Here is a 23,744-nt window from a genome sequence, read left to right as displayed (position 1 = left end):
AATGTAAGTTTGAAACTTAGTAAGCTGGATGATCAATCCCTTCTAGCTCTGAACCCTAGACACTAAAGAGGCAAGATCTTGATCATTTCAAAATTCTGAACTTTGAACACAAACCTACCTAGTGTGAAGAAATGGGAGGGAGCAGGATGGAGAGAAGGATGAAGTCGGCAGGACTTGCCCCCAAGCTCTGAGGGGAGAAGGAAGGTGCCGTGTGGATGTGGAGGAGCGGAAGGGAAGTCCAGGCCCAGCCACAAGGGGGCTGATTACTGCCCCGTGGGTGGGTTTGGACCAGGCTTTCAGGGGTCCGGGTCTGGATTCCCCATCATGCAATCACATCCATCCCCCTTGGTCCCTGCTGTATACCACCCTGAGGAACAGGAAAGGTGAGTTTAGTTTATTGTCCCATCCCTTCACTGAATGTTTACACTGACAAGCACCAGACAGTAAACTGGGCTTCCTACACCAGTCCATGCAGAGGACAGGCCAAGAAGCTCCACATCATAATGGTCTCCTGATGCCTGGGCTGGGCTGGAGCTCACATAAGGTGCTTTGATTTCTTCTGCAGACTCTCGGTGATGGATGCTACAATTGACTTATCATCTTTGTCTGAAAGAGCAAAGCAAGTATTCATTATATTAATGATGCTGGGGCTAAGGGAAATTCCAAACTGCTGGTCTTCCTATACAGGAAACTAGGAGCTGGACCCTGGGACCCTTAATTCTGGGTTGGCAGAGTGTGAAGGGGCAAGAGCTGCCATTTATCTAGCACTTAATATTTGCCAGACATTGTGCCAGGCAGTTCTGTACTATCTCATTTAAGCCTCACAGTCCTATTTAGACCTCACAGCCTGAGAAAACAGGCTCAATGAAGTAGCTTGTCAAAGTTACACTGCTGGTCAGTGGTAGAGCCAGGGCACTGGGCCCACATGCTGTGCTTACAACCAGAGTTGAGTTGTCAGGGATCTCTTTAGCTGTGGAATGAAAGCTGGACAGTGCCCATAGTGCCTTCCCTGGCCTAGTTCTGTTACACAGCTCGGCAGCCTCTCTAGAGATATCATGGTCTCAGTGCCAGACACTTAGCTAAGCACTCGAGAGAGCAACAGGACAAGGTCCTTTCCCCCAAAGAAAGGTATCTATAACTGGATAAAAAAGGTCTGTACGGCTGGACGTGGTGGATCACGCCTGTAATCCTAGCACTTTGGGGGCTGAGGCGGGCGGATCACTTGAGGTCAGGAGTTCGAGACCAGCCTGACCAACATGGTGAAACCCTGTCTCTACTAAAAATACAAAAGTTAGCCGGGCATGTTGGCATATGCCTGTAATCCCAGCTACTCAGGAGGCTGAGGCAGGAGAATCACTTGAACCCGGGGAGGCAGAGGTTGCAGTGAGCTGAGAACGACCCACTGCACTCCAGCCTGGGCAATAGAGCAAGACTCTGTCTCAAAAAAAAAAAAAAAAAAAAGGTCTGTAACCATGGAGACCACAGCAATGGAGTGTCATGGAAAATTCAGGAGTAGCAGAGGATGAAGTGAGAGGTGGGGGAGGGGGAATCCTTGTTGGTTTGGGATTTTACTATGAGAGGAAAGCTGGGGGAAATTTAAGCAACAGAAAGCAAGGCAGGCCAGCTTTACTGCTAGCTGTGTGGCTATGAAGACAACAGATTGGGAGTGAATAAAATGCTTTCCCCCTACGTGTGCACACATGAGTAGAAACACGGCATGCATGTACAAAATGGAGGGTTCCCTGGGAGGCAGAAGTTGCAGTGAGCAGAGATTGCACCACTGCACTCCAGCCTGAGTAAGATCAAAACTCTGTCTCAAAACAAAAAACAAAAACAAAAAAAAGGCAGGGCATGATGGCTCATGTCTGTAATCCCAGCACTTTGGGAAGCCGAGGCAGGCAGATCACAAGGTCCGGAGTTGAAGACCAGCCTGACCAACATGGTGAAACCCCGTCTCTACTAAAAATACAAAAATTAGCCAAGCATGGTGGCACATGTCTGTAATCCCAGCTGCTCAGGAGGCTGAGGCAGGAGAAGCACTTGAACCTGGGAGGCGGAGGTCGTAGTGAGCAGAGACCGCGCCATTGCACTCCAGCTGGGGCAACAGAGCCAGAGACTCTGTCTCAAAAAAATACAAAAAACCAAAACCAAACAAACAACAACCAAAAAAAAAAGAAGAGAAAGTTCCCTTCGTTCTTCCCTTATTTGTGCCCCCCACCTGTCCTTATCCTAGACCAATTTTAATATTGATTGCATATCAGAATCACCTGCAAAATTTTGTAAACATATATATTCTTTTCAGAACCCTGCCAGAGAGATCGTGATTGGTGAGTCTGGTTTAGTCCTGATCAGCAATATCTTTTTTTTGAAGGCAGGTCTAGGTTCACCAAGAGTTGCAAACCACATCTTATCTAGGGATTGAGAACCCTCATGTCTGCAGGGGCCAGGCATATAACAAATGACATCGAAAGGATGGGAGAGCGCTAAGAACTGTGGCCAATTAAGAATGTTTGCACCACCTGTTGGCAGTCAGATTAAAAAACGGTGCCAGCCAAATAAAGAGTTGACTAATGGCCCACAAGGCCAGGCTTTTGCGCCTCTCCCCCTCCCCGAGGCCAGGCCCCACGGTGCCCTCACCATAGACGGTGAGCGTGCAGCTGCTGCGGTCCTTGCCCAGCTCGTTCTCCACCAGCACGCTGTAATCGCCGCTGTCCTTGAGCGTGCAGGTGGGGATGACGAGGGTGCACACGCCGCTGGTGGAGTTGTACCAGAACTTGGAGTTGGCTGTGATGTTGACGTCGCCCTTGTAGAGGGTCACCGTGGGCCGTGGGTTCCCAAGGAAGGCGCAGGTCATGGTGCAGTCTTGGCCGCGGAGCACCGTGTGTGGCTTGAGGGGCGTCAGGAAGCGAGGCGCATGGCGCCAGTCCTTCTTCTCGTAGGGTTTGAGCTTGGCGCTCAGGTCCTCAACTGCGCAGGCGGGGCGGGGCAGGTCGTGAGCGCGCTAGGCCTCCACCCGCCACCGACGTCTTAGAGTTCAGTTTACACGAAACGCCGAGGACCTAGGCCAGATTCCCAGCGCCACCAACTCTGGGGGCTCGATGTTACACTGGTTCCTAAGGGCTCCCCACCCGCCCCCAGGCCTGTCCCCCGGCTCCCCGGCCCTGTCCCCAGCCACTCCAGGGTTCTGCCACCCAAGCTACGCTTTTCCACACACCCCCCCCCCCCCCCCCCCCCCCGGGCAGAGATGTCATTCCAGCTCCAGCTTCCTGGACCCGGGTATTCCCAGCCGTTACCCCAGCCTTTAACTCCGCCTCCAAGCTTCCCCTACGTCATTTCAGCGTCCACAGTCTCCCCTCGTATCCCTTTAGCTTGTCAGTTCGAGTTTCCTGACGCGGCCCCCACCCTTAACCCCTAACCTCCAGGGATCGCAGAGATCCTCCAGGCTTCCCAGAGTTCTCACCCCCCTTAGCGTTCTAAGCCCCTCCGCAGCCCCTCCACCGTCGTTTCTGGCCCCAAAGGTACCTCCCCACCTCTACTTTAGTCTCACCCCTAAGTACCCCGAAGAAAGCCAACACCTCCTTCTCTCCTAAGCGTCTCAGATATTAACCCTTGTATCGCAATGGTTTTCAGATTTTATCTTGCCTCTTGGGTACCCTTTGGGACCCTTATGTCATCCCCACCGTCAGGGTACCCAGACTTAATCCTAACTGCAAGTCCCAGACTCACTCGGGTCCTTATTGATGAGCCAGGTGTCCTTGGAGTCAAGTGGCTCACTGTCACCGATTTCATTCCGAGCCACCACTCTGAAGTAGTACTTCCTGCCTGGGAGCAGCCCGGTCACTGTGTACTTGTTGCTGAAGACACGCTCGGCAGCCGTGTACCAGGTGGCGGTGCTTGCATCCCGCTTCATGATGATGTAGTGAGCCTCACCGTCCTCCTGCACATCTGGGCTGTGGTTCCAGGTCAGAGTCACTGTGTTGGGGACTTCCTCAAACAGCTGTAGGTTTGTGGGGGGCCGAGGGAAATCTGGAAGAGTTGGAAGATCTGTCAGCGACCTTGAGGGGCCTGAAGTATTGTGTCCCCACCCCACTTATCTGCCAAGTCTGATGGAAGATGAGATGTGGCAAGTTTCAGGCAGCTGGTGTCTTGGAGTTGGAAAACTATTTCTGAAGTGCTGCTCTGCCATTTACTAGCCCTGTGACCTGGGGTAAGTTACTTATCTGAGACCTCTTTCCTCAATTGCAAAATAGGGCTAACAATGACTATTTCATAAAAATAGTGGGTAAAGAGCCTGGCATGTAGTTACTGTTCAGTAAAAGTGAAACCATTCCTCCCTGGGGGGTTAGAGCTTTATTTTAAAGCTTCCAGTTCTCTCTAAGCAGTCACCCTAATTTTTAATGGGCTCATCTCCATTTGGCCCTCCTGCCCCTCACCCATTTCTACTCTCTCTGCTGACCATACTCTGTAGGATAAAGTCTTGCTCTGCGGTGTCAAAGAAATCTTCATGGCCCTAAGGCATGACTTTCCTGTGGTAGGAACTCAAGCAGCACTGGGGAGGTGTACTTTGGAGAAGTGTTCAGTGATGGCTCCTGGAGGCCTCTGCCTTCTCTCCATACCTGCCACGCGCACATGGATGTCATAGTGTGCTTCTCCAAACTCATTCTGGAGCAAGATGCGGTACACCCCGGAGTCAGAGCGCTTGGTGCTATTGATGAGGAACTGGGAGTAGTTTTTGCTCTTGGTAATTGTTTCTCGGCCCTTGGTGGGGATGCCATCTTTCTGCCAAATCACGTCGGGTGGTGGTGAGCCCTGAGTAGTGACAGGAGATGGCACAATTGGTCATGCAGGTGATATTTGGGGGCAGGCCCTCCTCTTGTTGAGGAGTTTCCACCTGGCTCTTGCATTAGGGGTCTGGTGAGGGGCAGAGTCAGAGTCAGAGACTGTGGTGGCTACAATGGCCATCTTGGTCATGTGGAGAGTGTATAGCGGTCAGGGTCAGGGACAACTCACAGAGAAAGCTGCATGGATGCAGAGGGCTGTTCCAGCACGAACCACCATGTGACTTTTCAGCCGGGCACTGAGGTCAAACTTGGGCGCAGCTGAGATGGAGGAGACAGAAGTGGGGGCATGGATCTCTCTTTCAGCAAGACTCAGCTTTAAGCCTCCTCATCAAAGCCTTTCTCAACCTCTCCTCTTTTATGCCCCCACTACAGGCCATACAGACATCTAGTTGCTCTACAACACTGTGAAGCATTTATTTGTTTCCTCATCTGTCTCCTTCTGCTAGTACGCAAGACCCTGGAAGGCAAGTCCTGTGTCTTGTTTCTATATCCCTAACATCTTTTGAAACTGCCTTTGCAACAACTGTAACAGTGAGAAAATTATGACAGTGAACGAGATCTGATCTAACCAACCCCCATCTTGCCTTTAACCTCCAAACTGCCTGTAATCATTCCTGGTCTCCGTCCAAGCTAATTTTGGGAGAGACATTTAGTTTATAGTTTAGATGATAACAATCCTTCCCCCAAACTAAATCACCTTTGCAAAGCCAATGAAAGGCCACCAGGTTAGGAGGATGTGAGGAGCCTGAATTCTGCTAAGGTGTAGACAGAAAAGATTATCAGCCATTATTCCAGAGATTACAATATTTGCAACTCCCCAATTACTCCTGCAAATAACATCACTATTGTAGAACCTCAGATTAGTTTATGAGATGTCTTTTCAGGTTTTTGCATTTCTGATGACTGATGGCTCCACCTGGACCTGACCACCCCCCACCCCACTGGTCCTGTGGCCCCACTGAGAAGCAGACTCCCTGGCCTCTGAATTTTCGGGGAGTCGATTTGGGTAATAACTCCGTCTCTCACATGGCATGGCTGACCTTGTGTCCATTAAACTCTTTGTTGCAATGCTGTGGTCTCAGTGAACTGGTTTTGCCTGTGCAGTGGGCAGGAAGAACCCATTGGGTGGTTATACTTTGACACACAGTGGATGCTGTTTGGCACACAATGATTGCTTTGGTAGGGGTGCCCCTGAAGTTACCCCTAACTTTGTCCAGGCATAACAAGTATGGATGACTTTTTCATGATCATAGCATCATCCAGTTTTCCTGTGGGATGAGGCCCCAGAGGAGAAGGTTTGGAGGTACAATGTCGGACATGAATCCCCAGCCCTCTCTGTGTCCTCACCTGGTGGTGGCATGGCACGGACCCCCTTGTCTAGCTCCACAGGCTCCCCAACACCAGCCTCATTCACGGCCCGGATACGGAAGAAGTATTTCTGCCTCTCGGTGAGTCCTCCCACCGTGTAGCAGGTGCCTGAGATGGGGATCTTTGTGCACTTGGACCATTCCTTGGTGTCTTCAGCCCTCATCTCAAGGATGTAGCCAGAGGGTGGGTCTCCCTCTGCAGGCTCCCGCCAGGCCAGGGAAATGCTGGAGTTGGAGGAATCGGATACATGCAGGTCCTGGACAAGGCCTGGGGGTTCTGGGGTAGAACAGACATGTAGTCAGCGCCCCCCAACTCATTTCCACTCAATGCCATGGCCACTTCCCACACTCAATACTCCTGAACCACATCTTTCATTACTTCCAGCTCCAGATCCCTCGGTTAACACCCTCAGTACCTAACCTTACACACTCAACCTCCAAATTCAAATTCAGTTATCTTACTGTTTCAACACTTCCATCCTTGAACTCAGTACCCCTTAAGTTCAACATACCCCACACATTCAAAACTTCTATATTCAAAACTTTAATTCAGCCTTTAACCTAGCCATCTCCACCACATCCACTTTCAGGCAGTACCCCCACTTTGCTTCCTAAATGCAACGTTCTCCAACCATCTGCCCCATACCCTTACTCAGCCCTCAGCATGCCTCTGCTACCTCACCTAACCAGAAATACACGAAGTTTAAAAATAGCTTTGCACCCCACCTCCTCACTGTCCCTGACTATCAATCTTTATTTGCTGGCTTTCTTTTGTTGTGTGAATCTTGTCGCTCTATGAGGCTGGTAGTTTCCAGAGAGTGGAGACTGTGTGATCTCTCCTGTCATACTTTCCCAGGGAAGAAATTCTTTCTCCACCTTGAATGGGCTAATTCCATTATGTGTAAGGACCTGGCAGCCCCATACTCACTAACAGGATCCTTGGCCACTACTGAGCTGGATGGCACACTGGGCTGTCCAGGGCCTGCCTTATTTACAGCTATAACTCGGAATTCATATTCTGTGTCCTCCAGGAGACCATCCACAGTGCACTTGGTGCCTGAAATGGGAAGATGAGGGGTCATGAGGCCAGAGGCATCCACGGGGTGAGAACAAGAGTGAGAGACATAGAAGAGGAGGTCATGGGATGTTGTTAAAACTTCCAGAAGAGTTGGAGGAGGGACTGTGTCAGTAGTTAATGGGTCCACTCAGCAAGACCTCCTTTGGTCCCTTCTGGGCCTCTATCCCAAGGACCTCACCTTGGATGGGGTCCCTGTTGACTGGCACCCACAGGTTGCTGCCTTTCTTCCTTCGTTCTACAATGTAGCCAAGCACTGGGGCTCCCCCATCCTGGGTAGGGGCATTCCATGTGATGGTCACGGCCTCTTTAGTCACATCAGTCACTTGAGGCTGGGAGGCAAAACCAGGAGGCCCTGTGGGGGACAGTGGGAGCGTGAAAGTTAGGAGGGGAGCATGTAGACAGTTGCCCACCTCATGCTGACCTCTGCCTCCCCTGCTTAAAAAAACTCAAGCCAGAGATTCTTTTTTCTTTTTTAGAGACAAGGTCTCACTGTGTTGCCCAGGATGATCTTGAACTGGGCTCAAGTGATCCTCCTGCCTCGGCCTTCCAAAGTGCTGGGATTACAGGCATGAGCCACCATGCCTAGCGCAAATGATTCTTAACTTTGCTTGCGCATTAACATCAAGTGGGAAGTAAAAACAAAAACAAAAATGAAAAAACCCACCACCAACAACTAGTGCCTGGGTCCCACCTACCCATATTCTATGCCTGGGGTGAAGGGCAAGTATTAGCATTATTAAGGAAACCAAGTGATTCTAATGCGTAGCCAACATTCAGAATCAGTGACTTAAACTTTCCCATGGTGTGACCAACAATCCCATCCTTCTCAATCTACTGTCCTGACAAGGAGATATGGAGATCAGTTTGGAGAGGTGTAGGAAGTAATTAATTTGCAATAATAATAATAATAATTATTATTATTTTTGAGAAGGAGTCTCACTCTATTGCTCAGGCTGGAGTACAGTGGCATGGTCTTGGCTCATTGCAACCTCTGCCACCTGGGTTCAAGCGATTCTCCTGCCTCAGCCTCCTGAGTAGCTGGGATTATAGGTGCCTACCACCACGCCTGGCTAATTTTTGTATTTTTAGCAGAGACAGGGTTTCACCATGTTGGCCAGGCTGGTCTTGAACTCCTGACCACAGGTGATCCGCCCCCCTTGGCCTCCCAAAGTTCTGGGATTACAGGTGTGAGACACTGTGTCCAGCCTGCAATTGTAATTAAAATGCCAATGTTGTCAAGGGTTTTCTGTGGGGAAAACAGTTGGAATGGTTTCAAGGTTATCCCTAAAGCAGCCTCTTGCTTACTTGGATTCTGGGATGACTTATGGGATAGAGAAAGAAGTGGAGTCAGTTCCCTGAAGTTGTGTATGTTCTGGGTATACCCATGGGAGTGTGTTGTGCATGTGATATGACTGGACAAAGTTGAGAATTCCTGCCCAAAATGATGTTCTGTTTTTACTCTGGAATCAGTGTGTCTCATGAGACAGCTAGAGAGATGATCCTGTGGAATTTCCCACAGATCAGTGTTCCTTCCTGGCCAAAGGCCCCCATGCTGACCCCTGGGTTCCCCACTGAGCACCAGGCTATCTCACTGACCTATGGGATTTCCTGCAAACACTTCTTCTGTCTCCAGTGGGTCGCTCACACCTTCCGAATTGACTGCCAGGATGCGGAACTGGTAGGCTTTTCCCTCTTCCACCTTGTTGGTGGAGAAGTTGGTGACTTTGCCATCCACCTCGCCTATCTTAATCCAGGACTTCTTGCCAACTGCCCTCCTTTCCACTATGAACTGTGTCACAGGTCGTCCACCATTGTCCTTCGGGGCCTTCCACTTCATGTGTACACAACTACCCGAGAGCTCCAGGAACTCCACCCGGCCCTGTGGAGGCTTCGGACGGTCTGAGGACAGAGAACAACTTCAGAATGGGACTTTGGAACAAAGGATCAGAAGGGCCTCCTCCCACTCACCAAAGGTCTGGCCAGACTAGGGCATAGCTGGATTATGAGCTTTTTGGATACCCTGCCCCTCCCTGTGCCCCTCACCCCTCTTTCTAAGACTTGCCCAAAGAGTTTGAGCCTTGCTCCCCTGAATCTCCCATCTGTCTAGCAATGGGTAGACTAGAGAACTTAGGGGCCCCTACCCTTAGCTGATCCCCCTGTCCCCTTCCAGACAAGTTCTCGTCATCTTCCGGGCTTTGAGAATACCAGTGCTTTCTAGTACCACCATTTACCTTATGTTATAATTATAGTCTGTCTACCAGTTTCACCCCTTTTGAATTGAGAAACTGTTGGGGATACTTCATCTCTGTGTACCCAGCAGTGAGAACACAGCTCAGTCTTGCTGCTGAATTGAATTGAAACTCAAACCTTCCCATCCCACAGCTCATTGGAAATGCAGGTGGAGGAGGTGGTGATAGTATGTATGTGACGTGTTGAATGTAAGTACACTCAGGCCAGCTCCTCATCTCTTTCCTTATATCTCCATGTTCATACCAATTCCTAATCCCATTGGAAATCCCCATTCCATCTTTCCCACCTTATTTTATCCCCAGCCCTATCTGACCTCCCACCTCACCCTATTTCACTTTCAAACTCACTACTGTTCCCAGTCAAGTTCACCTCCATCCCTGAATCCCACCTCTCTTCTTTTTTGTTGTTTCTTTTTTTGTTTTTGTTTTTGTTTTGAGATGGAGTCTCTCTCTGTCACCCACAGGTTGCTGGAGTGCAGTGGTGCGATCTCGGCTCACTGCAACCTTTGCCTCCTGATTCTCCTGGTTCAAGTGATTCTCCTGCCTTAGCCTCCTAGTGGCTGGGACTACAGGTGCGCACCACCATGCCCGGCTAATTTTTTTGTATTTTTTAGTAGAGACGGGGTTTCACCATGTTGGCCAGGATGGTCTCGATCTCTTGACCTCATGATCTGCCTGCCTTGGTTTCCCAAAGTGTTGGGATTACAGGTGTGAGCCACTGTGCCCAGTCATGTTTTTGTTTTTGTTTGAGACAGAATCTTGCTCTGTCACCTAGGCTGGAGTACAGTGGTCCAAACCTGGCTCATTGCAACCTCTGCCTCCCAGGTTCAAATGATTCTTGTGCCTTAGCCTCCTGAGTAGCTGGAATTACAGGTGTGTGCCACTACGCTTGGCCAATTTTTGCATTTTTAGTAGAGACCAGGTTTTGCCATGTTGGTCAGGCTGGTCTCGAACTCCTGACCTTAAGTGAACCATTGCCTTGAACCCCCAAAGGGCTGGGATTATAGATGTAAGCCACCATGCCTGGCCAGTCCCACCTCTCTTTCATCTCATTTCCACCTTACCTCCTACCAAATTGTCATCTTCAAGTCAGTAACAGTACTTAAGTAACATATCTGAAGGTATATTATGTCCTGTGTTCTTGGCTGTGCCCTTTAAATTCACTAGAAATGGACACTAGATAAAAAGATCACCTTATTCCAGGTAAGAAGCTGAGGCTTAGAGAGGTTCACTCAGCCAAGAGCTAGTTGGGAAGTTAGAAAGTAGGCTTTGGCTGCAAGGCCAGCCTTCTAGGCCCATTCCCAGCCCAAACTTCAACTCTATGTCTGGCCTCCTCCTCAGCCTGCCTTCCACCCTGAATCTGGACAGCAGGTGCCCTCAGCTCAGCTCAGCCTGGCCCAACTCTGCCCTTACCCAGCACACTGAGGTGCAGAGTGGCCGTAGCTGAGCCGTGGTCATTCTTGAGCTTGAGCAGGACGAGGCCACTGTCTTCACGCACACAGTTGGAGATGGTGAGCAGTGCCTGGTCTTCCCCGCGCTCCATGGACACGCGTTCCTCCTCTGTTACCTCCATGCCATCCTTGTACCATGTCACTTTGGGCAGCGGTTTTCCCCGGAAGGGGACCTTGATGTGGGCCGTGTGGCCTACCTTCACGGTGACGGGGTGTGCGGCCAGTGCCTCCAGTACTGACGGGTCGATGGTAGGAGGATCTGTGGGGCAGGCGGCAGGGAGGGCTTGAGCATTGGCATGGAGGAGCCATGGGGCGGGGGAGAAGCTATGAGCTTGTAGGTGGGTCAGGCATGATTGAGCTTTGCCTACCTTGGGCAGGACCGTACCTGCGATGAATACAGAGCCTTCACTCTCTGCGCCCTTGGCCCGGAATGTGTACTTTCCCTCGTGCTCAGGGCCCATACTGGGGAAGATGAGCTTGTGCACTGCACCCTGCTTCACAATCTGCACTCCCGGCAAGTCCGTAATCTGAGGGCCCAGGTGTGGGCGTGAGTGTGAGCACAGGCCGGGTCTACCTCCTTCACCCCCTTCCCTGGCCCCTGCTTCAGACCTCCTTGCCATCCTTCAGCCACACACCCTCCACCTTCTCATCGTTCAGCACTACACACAACTCAGCCGGGCTCCCAGTGGCTGCGTGCACATCGGACATCCCGCTCTTCACTGTGGCCAGGCGCTCTGGGGAGAAAGGTGGGCAAGGGACTGGCTCAGGGTGTTGGGGTGGGAGGAACTTCTGGGAAAAGGTCTGGTGGCAATGGTCATGGGACTGGTCAGGGGTGCTGCATCAATCAAAATAATTTATGATGGGCAGGTGGCTTGCCAATGTGGTCAATAGGTGATTGGAGGATGGGCAGTGAGGGCAACTGGAGCAATAGGTGGGAGCGGGTGGAGAAAGGTCAGTGGCATGGGAAATGGTGACCAGGAAGACAGGGAGTTGGCTAATGGGGAGTTGATTAGTGGAGGGTGCTCACCAGGGACTTAGGATGCCAGGTTGAAGAGCGAAATAGATGGTGGAGATGCCAATGGTTAGTGGAGTTGGGATGTTTAGTTGTGGTTATGCTAGTCCGTGGGATACGTAGGGTCTTTGGGGATTTAGGGTGGCTAGGGTCTGTGGAAAATGGTTTATGGTTAGGGAGTAGGAGATGGTCGGGATCAAGAAGTCTGGGATATAAGGGTTGCTGGGGATGATTAGAGTCTGAAAGTGAAGGATGAAGTCAGGAAATCTGGGATAGAGTCTGGAAGATAGGGGATGATCAGTGTCTAGGAGGTATGGATGTTCAGGGCATGGGAGGTCAGAGCTGGTCAGAATTTAGGAGGTGAGGGTGGTCACAGTGGGGAGACAAGTTGGTCATGGTCTGCGGGAGGGTTGGAGTTAGTGGGAGGGGGGCAACTGATGTCCGCTGTAAGGGAATGCCAGGGTCAGGGGGACTGATCAGTGGGGATTGATAGGGCAGGTGTTACCCTCCACAGTGACGGTGGCAGTACTGCAGTATTCAGTTGGGTCTCCATCCTGCATGGCCACCACGGTGTACTCGCCACCATCACTGAGCTGTGCATCCTCAATGATCAGCTCTGCCCGCTTGCCCTCGTGGTTCATGTTGTATTTAGCGCCGCGTGTCAGCAGCTGCCCATCCTTCTTCCAGCGGAGTGTCACGTCCTTGGATGTCAGCTCACACTCCAGACATGCGCGGCTCCTCTCTTTCACACGTACATTTTTGAGGTTGCTCACAAACTTGATGGGGATGCCTGTGGACAGACAAACACTTGGGCCTACTCCCAAACCACGACATCCTTTTTCTGCAGCTACAGAGCCATGAGCCCTGTCCCTCTTTCTGGCCTCAGAAAACACAAGAACTTGTGATGTTGAATGTTTGTGTGTAATATGTGACTCACAGAAGTACTTGACAGGGAGAGTCCCAGCTATGGCCCTGACTTGCTAGTTGACTATATGCAAACTCATTTACCTCTCTGAGTCTCAGTGTCCTTACATGTAAAATGTGGTGAGAACTTTCACAGTGCTGCAGTCAAGATCTCTAATGCCCCCTGGAAGCTCCAGCCATACCTGCACTCTCTCTAACGTCTGGACATTTGTACGTGCTATTGCCTCTGCTGGGGATGCTCTCTACCTTCCCTCCTTCTCCGAAAGCTGAACTCCTTTTAGTTCTTGGCAAAGTTCAGACATCATTTCATTATTTCCGACGTTGCCAGGTGATGCCTTTTCTTTGGTTTTCTATAGCCTTTGTGTCTCCCTCCATCACAGCAATGATTCCATGTGGTACAGATTCCAGGTGCGGTTCAGATGTGTGACATGCTCATTGGTGTACCTACCATTATGTGCGAATTTCCAAACTAGTTGTGGTAGCAGAATGTACGTAGTCAAGAGCCACACAGATGTGCTGTAATATATGACATTAGAGGCATAGGCTAATATTTTCTTGGTCCATGATCTCATATGATAATAATACTCCAGTGTGTCTTGACTCTTGGAGTAATAACTGCTATTCTAATTTGATTTCATACCTGCCTCCCCTATTAGACTAGGGGTTAACAGAGAGGGGAACCCTCTATCTTTCCAGTACCTATCACAGGGCTTTGAAACGAGGAGATGGATGGCTAGATGGATATATAAATGATGACTGCCTGCATGGAGGTTGCTGTGCATAAAGCCCACCCCTTAGGGTCTTGCCAACCACTCACGGTCAATAGTGAGCTGGGCCTTCTGCACCAGTTTCCCCGCCTCGGCAGAGAACTCGCCGCCGTCACTGAGTCTGGCATCCTTAATCTTAAGCGTGTGGGTCAGACCATCCTCGGACACTGTGATTTCATACTTGTCATCCCTCTTCAGCTCCTTCCCATTGAACTTCCACACGAAGTTGGGCTCTTTCTTGGAGAGGCGGATCTCAAACACAGCTGTCTGGCGCTCTGTCACCTTCAGAGGCTTCATCTCTCCCAGGAACTTCAGTGGCTCGTCTGGAGCAAGCAGTAGGAGGGGTAGTCATTAGGCTGGTCCCTCCCGAAGGGTGGAATGGTGAAGAGGGCCCTCACATGTCATTGGCCTCCTATAGCCCATGGTTGGGGGAAAGCACCCTTCCTTTGGTTTTGTTTTTGAGCCCTTCTTGTCTGGAGTCCCCTCCCATGATGTTCATATGGTCTTCTTCCCAGTAATGGTAACAGCAATTTTGAAAGCACTTATGTGGTTTTAGGTATGTTCCAGGCACCATTCTGGCCATATTAATTAATCCAATTATCACATAGGTAGATTCTATTATTCCCCATTTGTAGATGGGGAAACTGAATCAAAGAGAAGTTAAATAACTTGACCTAAATCACATAGCTCATAAGTGGCAGAAACTGGGATTTGAATTCTAGTAGTTTAGCTCCAGAATCTGTGTTCTGTTTTTAAGCTTATCTTTGAGACAGGGTCTTGCTTCATCACCCAGGTTAAAGTACAGTACAGGATCATGGCTCACTGCAGCCTCTGCCTGCCGGGCAGCTAGGACTACAGGTGCATGTCACCATACCTGTCCAATTATTTATTTATTTATTTATTTAGAGATGGGGTTTCATTATATTGCCCAGGTTGGTCTTGAACTTTTGGTGTCAAGTGATTCTCCCGCCTTGACCTCCCAAAGTGCTGGGATTACAGGTGTGAGCCACCGTGCCTGGCCCAGAGTCTATGCTCTTAATCACTATGCCATACAGCCCCATGGCACTTAGCTCATAATCTTCTCCCTTACATCTCATGCCTCCTCCCTCCATTGACTTCCATCCCCACAATCCTTTCCTCATAGTCCCATAGTCCTGTCTCCAATATCGCCATGGACCCCATCCCTGGTCATTCTTCTCTTCCAACCTGACATATCCCCCTTGTGCCCTTGCATGCCCCCACTCATACCCAGCACTGTGAGCTCTGCACTCATCCGCTTATCGCCCACGGATAGGCTGTAGATGCCAGCATCATTCATGTTCACGTTGGTAATAACCAGCATGTACTTGGTGCCCATCTGCTTCACATCGTACTTGCCCAGGGAGTACTGGATCCTCAGTGGCTCAGTACCCTGTCTCATGGAACAGGTAGGAAAGCTGATGAAGGGCTTTAGGAGGAGGCTTCCAGAGATCTCCATTCCCCAAAGCCAGCCTGAATTGGGGGGTGCGTGTCCAACCCTCTAAAGACACACAGAGGTCCCTATGATCTCTATAGCCTCATCATCTGGCTTGGTAGAATCCAAGATCTCTGCCTCCCCACAGGCCTCCTCACAGGCCCCAACTCTTAATATGCATGAGTTCATTAGCTGTTTTCCCTTAGAGGCACAGCTTTTCAGTGACCTTCAAGACTATCTAATCTAGCCTTTCAAGTAGACTGAGGCATAGAGAGAGGAATGTGACTGTCTTACATCACACAACAAAGTGGTGAAACAGCTAAGAGTAGAGCCCAACTCCAGCCTCTTTCAACCATACCAGGAGGCATCTTCTTGATGGGATGGAAGAGAAGCTATGGCTTATGGATAATGAGAGAAAGGGGTAGAGAGGAAGAGAGATCGCCAAGGTGGACCCTGGCTAGGCATCCCCCACCTTGATCCATATCATCTTGACATTGGGGTCTTTCAGCTCCATGATGCAGTCAAAGACCACCGTCGTGTCAATCTTGGCCTCTTGGTCTTCCAGGGGCTTCAGAATCCGGATGGCCTGAGAGATTATGATAATAAAATTACAAGTGTCAGTGGTACCCAGAGCCTGTCCAGGCTGTGTCCTCAATCCTGGGGAAACTCTTAAGGGTGTGGGGAGAAATGACTAGGCTCATTAGATAACACCCTGGACTGCTCCATTGATCAATGGAAAGATTTAGAAGGATAGGAATATTATGGGGGATGAGTAAAGAACCATCATTCATGGAGTAGTCACTATGTACCTGGGCCTATTACATAGATTCCCTAATTCCAGGGTAGATGCTTAATGAGTTGGTTGAGTGAACCAATGAATGACAGCAACAACACAAAAACAAATGAAAGAAGAAAGTGTAATTTTCATTTTGTAGATGAGGAAACTGAAGCTCAGAGAGATGCCCAAGTTCACACAGCTAATAAGGCAGTAGAACTGGGATTTGTTTGTTTCGAGATGGAGTCTCGCTCTGCCACCCAGGCTGGAGTGCGACGGCGTGATCTTGGCTCACTGCACCCTCCGCCTCCTGGGTTCAAGCAATTCTCCTGCCTCAGCCTCCTGAGTAGCTGGGACTACAGGTGCATGCCACCACACCCAGCTAATTTTTTTTGGTATTTTTAGTAGAAACAGGAGTTTCACCATGTTGGCCAGGCTGGTCTTGAACTCCTGACCTCAGATGATCCGCCTGTCTCGGCCTCTCAGAGTGCTGGGATTACAGGTGTAAGCCACTGTGCCTGGCCTAGAACTGGGATTTGAATCTAGGTCTGTCTGACTCCAAAGTCCATTCAAGTATATTAGGGAGCGGTGAAGACAGGAGAAGTAGAAGGAAGGTGACTTGATCTCCCTTGTTGCTTTCACAGTAGAGTCTGCCTCTGAGTATGTGTGTGTAGGGTTGGGGAGACCTTGCTGCTGTGAAATACACAGGCACTAGCACTTTGAGTGAGGCCCTGCCCCTGGCCTGCAGCTCCTGCCCCCTGCAGGGCACTCACCTCCACCTCTACTTTCTTCTTCATCTCTTTGAGCTTCTTGAGCAGCCCCCGAAAGTCGGTGAAACCATACTCCATGCAGACCCTCTCAAAGTCTTTCTTGGGCACCTTGGACAAAATCTCCAGCATCTCTTTCTCATCTGCCACCTTCTTCTGCTTCTTCTTGGGAGCAGGGGGTGCCCTAGGAGAAGGAGGAAGGGACTAAGCTTGTACACAATGCCTCTTCCAACCTTGAGAAACTCCTCCCTACTCCATGGATTCTTGGAACTCAGGGCCCTGTTGAGAGGTTCAGCCTGGATGAGGAGACAATATCTTGGGTAGAGGGACCCGCCAGCCTCACCTCTTCTTCAGCATCTTTTTGAAGTCCATTTTCTCTTGACCTGAGAATAGACAGAGGGACAGGTTCAGACAGGGGGAGTCTGGTCCCTAAGAAGAAAGGCCAGGAGGAAGGGGCCGACTCACCTTCTGTTACCAGCAGAGACACGGTGTAGATGGCATCTGCATGGTCATTGCTTGCAATACACTTGTAGTTGTCAGAGTCATCAGAGGTCAGTGGCTCTAGCTGGATCAAAGTCCGGCCATTAGTGGGGGAGGGAGAAGGAACCACAGGGAGACTTACTGTAAGAGAAGGAAGGAGGGCTTTTTCTTTTTTTTGAGGGGAGAATAGGAGCTGAGTGTTGGGCATACGTGTGGAGGATTGAGAAGCCTGTATGATTTGGAGGTACCAGCTAGCAGTCAGTGTGAGCATGCATGTTTGTAGCCTGATTCCAGAGCAATAAAACTGTCTGCTTCTTCATCAGACTTTCCCCCTTGGCTGTGCGCTCCCAGAAGCTCCCTGCCTTGTAACTCTATCTGCAGTTTCTGGCATCATCTGGCTGAGTCTTCATTTAATACAATTTACTTCTCTGTACTGGCACTGGGCTGAGCCCCAGAAGGAAGAGTGGTGAGTAAGGTTGACTTGGTGCCCGTCTGGATGGTGCTGGCAGAAGTCTGCTAGGCTCTCAGAAACTGTCTGCTGAATGATGAGCTTGTGTAAGAGGTGGCCAGTAGGGGGACCTGGGGCAGCTCCTGTGTGCTGTGGGGGGCTGAGGGTCCAGTGATGATGGGTCTTTGGGAGGAGACTACTGTCTGTGGGGAAAAAAGGAGGCTCTTTGCCTTTCACAATGGGAAATCGGGTCAGGACCCGAGTGATTATAGGATCAGAAGTAATTATAGGCCTAGATCTCCCAGTGACCCATCCCTCCCTTTCCTCCAAGGGCCTGGAGCCAGAGGTTGCAGCTGTTCAGGCCTAGCTCTCAGAAAGTGACCCAAAAGCTGGTTAGACCTAAGGATGATCGGTCCTAGGGGAAACTTTTCTGGAGGGTTCAGCTAAGAGCTAACAGCCCAGAGACCCTGACCCTCACCCCTACTCTACAATCAGTCCCTCGGCAACTCCACACCCACTATGGTCCCCCCCTCCGCGGCCACGGCCACCGTCTTGGTCCCACGTTCCTTTTGGCTCACTCGTCTTGTGGACACTCCTCTTTGCTTCCATTGGCCCCCACCCCCGCCCCCCCACCGCCTCCGCCACCCCCCCCCCACCGCCTCCGCCACCCCTGCGTCTCGTTCCGGCTCTGCCCTTGCTCGGCTCGCCCCGGGAGTAATTGGGTGTCCTGCTCCTTCGGGCAATACCGCGGTGACTCGGCCTCTCTTATCCTGCCGCGCCTCTTGGGCAATGACAGCTGCTTTTCCCACTGCCCAGTTCTATGGCCGCGGTTAAAGCTCTCCGCGGTGAGAAGACTGGCTGCCCGCCCTGGGGTCCACGTCTCTTGCTTTCTCTGTAGCTGGACTCGGGCTCCGCCCCCGCACCTTCAGCACGTGTTCCTTGTTAATGCTGTCGTAGAATATCTTGGCGGACTCCTTGATGGGGATGCCGCTCTCCCTCTTCCAGGAGATGTGGGGTTTGGGGTTCCCCTGCACCCGGGCTCGGAACACGGCTTTGTCCCCTGCGATGAGCACAGGACATGTTTTCGTCTCTTAACCACAGGCTAGACCCCCTGCCACCGTCTGCCGGCTCCCTGCCTCCTCCCAGACACCCGGGCCTGGCCCCGAGCAGGGGAGGAACCCTCGGCCAGGCTCTGCCAGGGTTTAGCATTGGAGGTCGTTGGGATGGGAGGGAGGGTGGGCGCATTCGATTAGAAAGCGAAGCGCTGGGGCCCCGGGGAGCCACGGGCAGCCACATACCCTCGGGCGCGGCGACCGGGTGAGGCTTCTCCACGAACTCAGGGACGCTCTCGCCCGCAGGGATGTTGGAGCTCCGGGTCACTAAGCTGAAGAACTCCACTGTGCTCGAGGACTTCCTCCTCACGACCTCCTCTGTGGGGGCAGGAGAGAGGTCAGAATAGGCTCCAGGTAGAAGCCCAGCTGGCGAATGGAGGACTGAGCTTTCTTGAGGGGACGGTGAAGCATGGGAATAAAGGCCATTTAGGGAAGTGGGAGCAGGACCAGCTACATGGGGAGAAAGCAGGGTGGGTCAATGGGCCATCGTGTTATGGCAAATTTTAACCACTAGGGGACGCGAACTCCTTTCCCACACCTCAGTGGCCTGTTAACTTTGTGGGGCCACAGCCCTGAGTCTTAATTTTTTTTTTTTTTTTTTTTTTAAAGGAGGCTTCTCTTTTGGAATTTTCTTGGTCTCTTAGGCTTCTCTCCTGGAGGTCCTGGTCCTCCAGTAGCATTAAGAGGGGCTAGGCCTCCTTCTGCCTGGGAGGTCTGTAGCTTGGCTGAGCTCTGCTCTAGATTTTCTCCCTGCCATTCTGTGGGTTCAGCGTTCATTGCCTTGGGAGTGGTGATTCATGAGTGAGGAACAGGACACATTCCCACTCCAGTGGGGCTATATATGGGAATATCCTTATCTGAAAGCACATCTTCAATGTGGAAATATAATTTTATATTTGGAAAACAGAAAACTGTTTTTGCAGTATAAAACTACAGAAAATCTTGGCTGGTGAGTTTATCAATTCATAACGATTGCTCTGAATCACAGAACACATTCCTTGAGTCAGGAACTGTGCTAGGCACATATCAGAGATGATTTTATTTAATCTTCACAGCATCCCATGAAGTAGGTGTCTTTATTACCTCACAAATCTGACAGAGGGAAAAAATATGTTAAGAAGCTCTCATGGCTTCCTTTTAAATAGTAACCAGAGGTCTCAAACAGGCAGAGTGCAGGGGACACCTGGGCTGCAGATGTCTTTTATGTGACCTCCACAATGTTTAAACAAAAAAGTAGCCCTACATCTGAAATAGAAAGATTTCACATAAAAATTCAGATTTCTGGATTCTTAACACTGAACTTGTATTCCCGTTTGGCAACATTCAGTGGGAGGTGAGTCGTGGCTGCACCTTTAGATGGGGTATACAGTCTCTAGTTTACTGCAGGCTTTTCCCCACATTTATGTTCCTTGCCTGGACCCTGTTGGTCAATGGTCTACAGCTTTGGCTGCACATTATAATCCCTGGAGAACTTTACAAGCCATACCCGATTTAATGGTCTGAGGTGAGACTCAGGTACTGCCATATTTTTGCCCCCCTCACACCCCCTGCACTGAGGTGACTCTGATGTGCAGCCAGGGCAGAGAATCACTGCTGTAAATCACTTGAGTTTGCAACTTCTGATCTAGACCACAGGCCTTGAGTCCTAGCTGTTCCACTTGCTCTGCCTCACTGGCCAGCAGGGATTGGTTGGTACAGAGTGTTTGTCTGGACTTGACCTCTGTGCACAGAGGACTTTGAGGGACTCTATCCCTTTGAGGCTTTGAGGGAGGGGCAATGACTGTGAGAAGGGGTATCCAATGTCTTGGCCCCTGGCCACCTTTTAATCTCTTTCCACCAGAGACATGACTAAAACACTCTGTTCAGCTCTGAGACCATTTCTAAGCTTCCCCTTGGTTCTGCCCTCCTCCAAGTCTGGCCCCAGAGGGCTAAGAGCCTGGAAGCTTAGGTCACCTTGTTGTTTATGTGTTCACCTTCTCTCTCCACTGGTAGCCCCGTCTCCTATTTCTTAAGTGGAGCAGGGTCAGCATTACTGATATGTAGATAAGGTGGCTACCTTCCTAACTTCCCCCAAGCCTGAAATTCTACCTTTGGAGATACAATCCGTTCACCTATGGCTCTGATCTCCTTCAGCAATTAAGAGTTTATCAATCATTCACACACATCCACGATTGATTTTTTTCTAAGCTGTTTTCCTGGAGATCTGATCTGTGGTGAACATCAAGCTGGCTGAAGCTTTAACAAAGCCCAGATTAGAAGCACAGGTTGGGAGGGGGCTGCTGTTGGTATTGTGGGCTCCTGAGGGGCCCATTACTGGCAAAATCTGGGGCCACCCAAGGGATGGGTGTGGAGAAAGAATAGCTGCCCTTCCCGATCCCTTCCCTGCCCCCATTCCACTTGCCTCCCACGATCTTGGTTGTCTGGGAGAAGGTCTGCACGTGGGTGGTGGAGCTGGAGAACTCCATGGACACGTGCTCCTGCAGCATCTGCTGGCTGTGAATGGTTGTCATGGTGACAGCAGGCGTGGGCACTCACCTGTGAGACTGGGGAGAGGATGAGGCCATGAAGGACAAGACAGGGAGTAGGAGGGAGATTCAGAGATGTTATGTGTGTGTTCAGATGTAAGAGGAGATGGAAGCACACAGGAGAGGGCCAGGAGAACAGTCAGGCTCTCTTTTCTTCATTTCCTTGCTCCCTTTTCCTGGTTAGTTACCAGTCCCAATAGGCCTGTCCTCTCACTGAGTAACTCCAAACTATTCCAGGGTCTCAGAGGGAGAGGTTATAGGGCTTAGACTTACCCAGCCAACCAAGTAAGGCCTGGAGGGAATTGAGGATACCTATTGATAGCTACATGGCACTAAGGAGGCAGTGTTGGATGTTTCATCAGGAGGGAATGCAGTCAGACCTGGAGTGGGCCTTAGAAGGAAGCTGTGGCTCTTATTCCTGGGTCATGGGGACCCCAGCAGGAAGCTGTGGCTCTTATTCCTGGGTCCTGGGGACCCCAGCACTGGAGGAATGCTAAAACAGACGAGAAAACATTGTTACAGTTCTGCTTGTGTTTGCAACATGGTAAAGGCAAAGGCTTCGTTTTTATTTCTTACATTTTTCTTTGAACTGGTAATGCAATCACAAAGCTAAAGAATAAAATAACATAAAAATCCATATGAAGAGGCTCCCTCCCACTCCTGCGTCTATCTTACAGCCCTCTCCACTGCAATAGGTAACCAGTCTCTAGGCTCCTTCTAGACCTCCAACATGCAAATAGGAAAACTCATATATTCTTGTCATTTTCCTTTTTTAAAAAACGCATAAGGTAGCCTCTTATACATTATAATGACCCTTTCTTTTTTTTACTTAATGTGTCTTGGAGATTTTTTCCATACCAGATCATAGAGTTTCCTCTTATCTGTTCAGAGCACCATGTTATCTCAACGAATGGATGTCCCTCCATGTTTTATTTAACCAGCGTTGTGATTTTTTCGTGTGATCTCAGCTCACTGCAACCTCCTTCTCCTGAATTCAAGTGATTCTCCTGCCTCAGCCTTCCCAGCAGCTGGGAATACAGGAGCGTGCCACCACGCCCAGCTAATTTTTGCATTTTCAGTAGAGACAGGGTTTCACTATGTTGGCCAGGCTGGTCTTCAACTCCTGACCTCAAATGATCTGCCTGCCTTGGCCTCCCAAAGTGCTGGGATTACAGGCATGAGCCACCACATCTGGCCAGCATTGCAGTTTTTAAAGCCCTATTTTTTTTTCTCGAGAGAGAGTTTTGCTCTTGTTGCCCAGACTGGAGTGCAATGGCGCAATCTTGGCTTACCGAAACCTCTGCCTCCCAGGTTCAAGCAATTCTCCTGCCTCAGTCTCCGAAGTAGCTGGAATTACAGGCATGAGCCACCATGCCTGGCTAACTTTTCATTTTTAGTAGAGATGGGGTTTCTCTATGTTGGTCAGGCTGGTCTCGAACTCCTGACCTCAGGTGATCCACCTGCCTTGGCCTCCCAAAGTGCTGGGATTACAGATGTGAGCCACCACACCCAGCCTAAAGCCCTCTTTTGTATATGAGGAAACTGATGTCTGAAGAAATGACCTGCCCAAGGTCACTCAGACTAGACTCCTAGCTCTTGACCCAGTCCAGTGGCCTCCTGGAGGGCTCCAAAGCCTTCTTTGAACCAGGTAGTTTGGGGTTAAACTCTATTCCCTCCCTCCACCTCCTAATTTATCTCTGCCTGGGCTGCTTCTACCTTTGGGTTCTGAAACTACTCCCCTGTCCCTGTTCCTGCTCTCTACCCTTATTCCCCTCTGGGCTCAGAAGGTGGTCAGCTTTGTCCCTTCCTGAGAGAGGAGGGGAGCCTTACCTTCAGCACTGACCAGTCCCTCTCAACTCTCCAACGCTGTGTCCACGGCTTTGGAGGCTCAGCGAGCGCCTGGACTGTAGGTGGCCTGTCTCCTTCTTCCTTTGCCCCAACAGTGAGGCTACCAGTGTCATCAGTTTCTTAAATGTCTGGCCCCCTGGGGGTGATTTCCTACTCAGGCTCTGCAGCTGTCTCAGCTAGATGGCACACTGCTTGGTTGTAGGGGGAGGGTGGTGGAGAAGGGAGGCGGGAAGCAAAGCTGGCTCCAGGCTGGGGGAAATACTGAAGACCAGGCGGGAAGGAGGCTGAGGGTGGCAGTCCAGCGGCGCCTTTTCTGTTCCCTTGTGGTACAGGTTTTGGCTCTCACTGCTGCTGGGTGGGACCTCTCTGAGCTGGGGTGCTCAGGGTGGTGTGTGTGCACAGGCACACACTCAGGTACGTGTGCATGCATAATCCAGCAGGGCTCAGGGAGCAAAGCAACAGGTCCGTATTTTTTCCAGGGACTGGGACAGGGTGAACTGGGGAGGGCCTCTGGGATCTGCTGCTTTGCTACACAAATCCAGGGGGGTGCCATTCATGTTGCACTCTTATGTGTGGTTCATACACAGCCTGAATATCTTTTCAAGGCCACCCTGGGGAAGGACAGGGAAATGTTAGCTTTCCTTCCT

The 23,744-nt window shown here is 50.6% G+C and overlaps 1 protein-coding gene and 1 long non-coding RNA gene across 2 annotated transcripts; one reads left to right on the top strand and one right to left on the bottom strand.

The window, feature by feature from the left end:
• Positions 1-385: 385 nt before the first annotated feature.
• Positions 386-23,165, bottom strand: IGSF22 (immunoglobulin superfamily member 22). Its single transcript, XM_021675183.2, has 23 exons — positions 23,080-23,165; positions 21,126-21,267; positions 18,911-19,042; positions 18,536-18,672; positions 17,150-17,249; positions 17,028-17,067; positions 16,691-16,868; positions 15,615-15,728; positions 14,938-15,100; positions 13,740-14,012; positions 12,504-12,788; positions 11,596-11,720; positions 11,372-11,513; positions 10,949-11,245; positions 8,883-9,185; positions 7,465-7,638; positions 7,137-7,265; positions 6,189-6,485; positions 5,011-5,099; positions 4,617-4,809; positions 3,727-4,026; positions 2,638-2,967; positions 386-606 (listed from the first exon to the last, which is right to left on the bottom strand). The coding sequence occupies exons 2-23, from the start codon at positions 21,232-21,234 to the stop codon at positions 536-538; spliced, it is 3,981 nt and encodes a 1,326-aa protein (XP_021530858.2). The 5' UTR covers positions 21,235-21,267; positions 23,080-23,165; the 3' UTR covers positions 386-535.
• Positions 3,295-6,293, top strand: LOC135270108 (uncharacterized). Its single transcript, XR_010338350.1, has 3 exons — positions 3,295-4,741; positions 5,214-5,305; positions 5,726-6,293. It is a non-coding gene; the product is annotated as an uncharacterized LOC135270108 (long non-coding RNA).
• Positions 23,166-23,744: the final 579 nt, after the last annotated feature.

Source organism: Aotus nancymaae, unplaced genomic scaffold (genome assembly GCF_030222135.1).
Source record: "Aotus nancymaae isolate 86718 unplaced genomic scaffold, 86718_ANA_hifiasm-v0.15.2.pri h1tg000059l, whole genome shotgun sequence".
NCBI lineage: Eukaryota > Metazoa > Chordata > Mammalia > Primates > Aotidae > Aotus > Aotus nancymaae.
The sequence above is the reverse complement of the archived record's forward strand: the minus strand, read 5'-3'. Positions and strand labels throughout refer to the sequence as shown.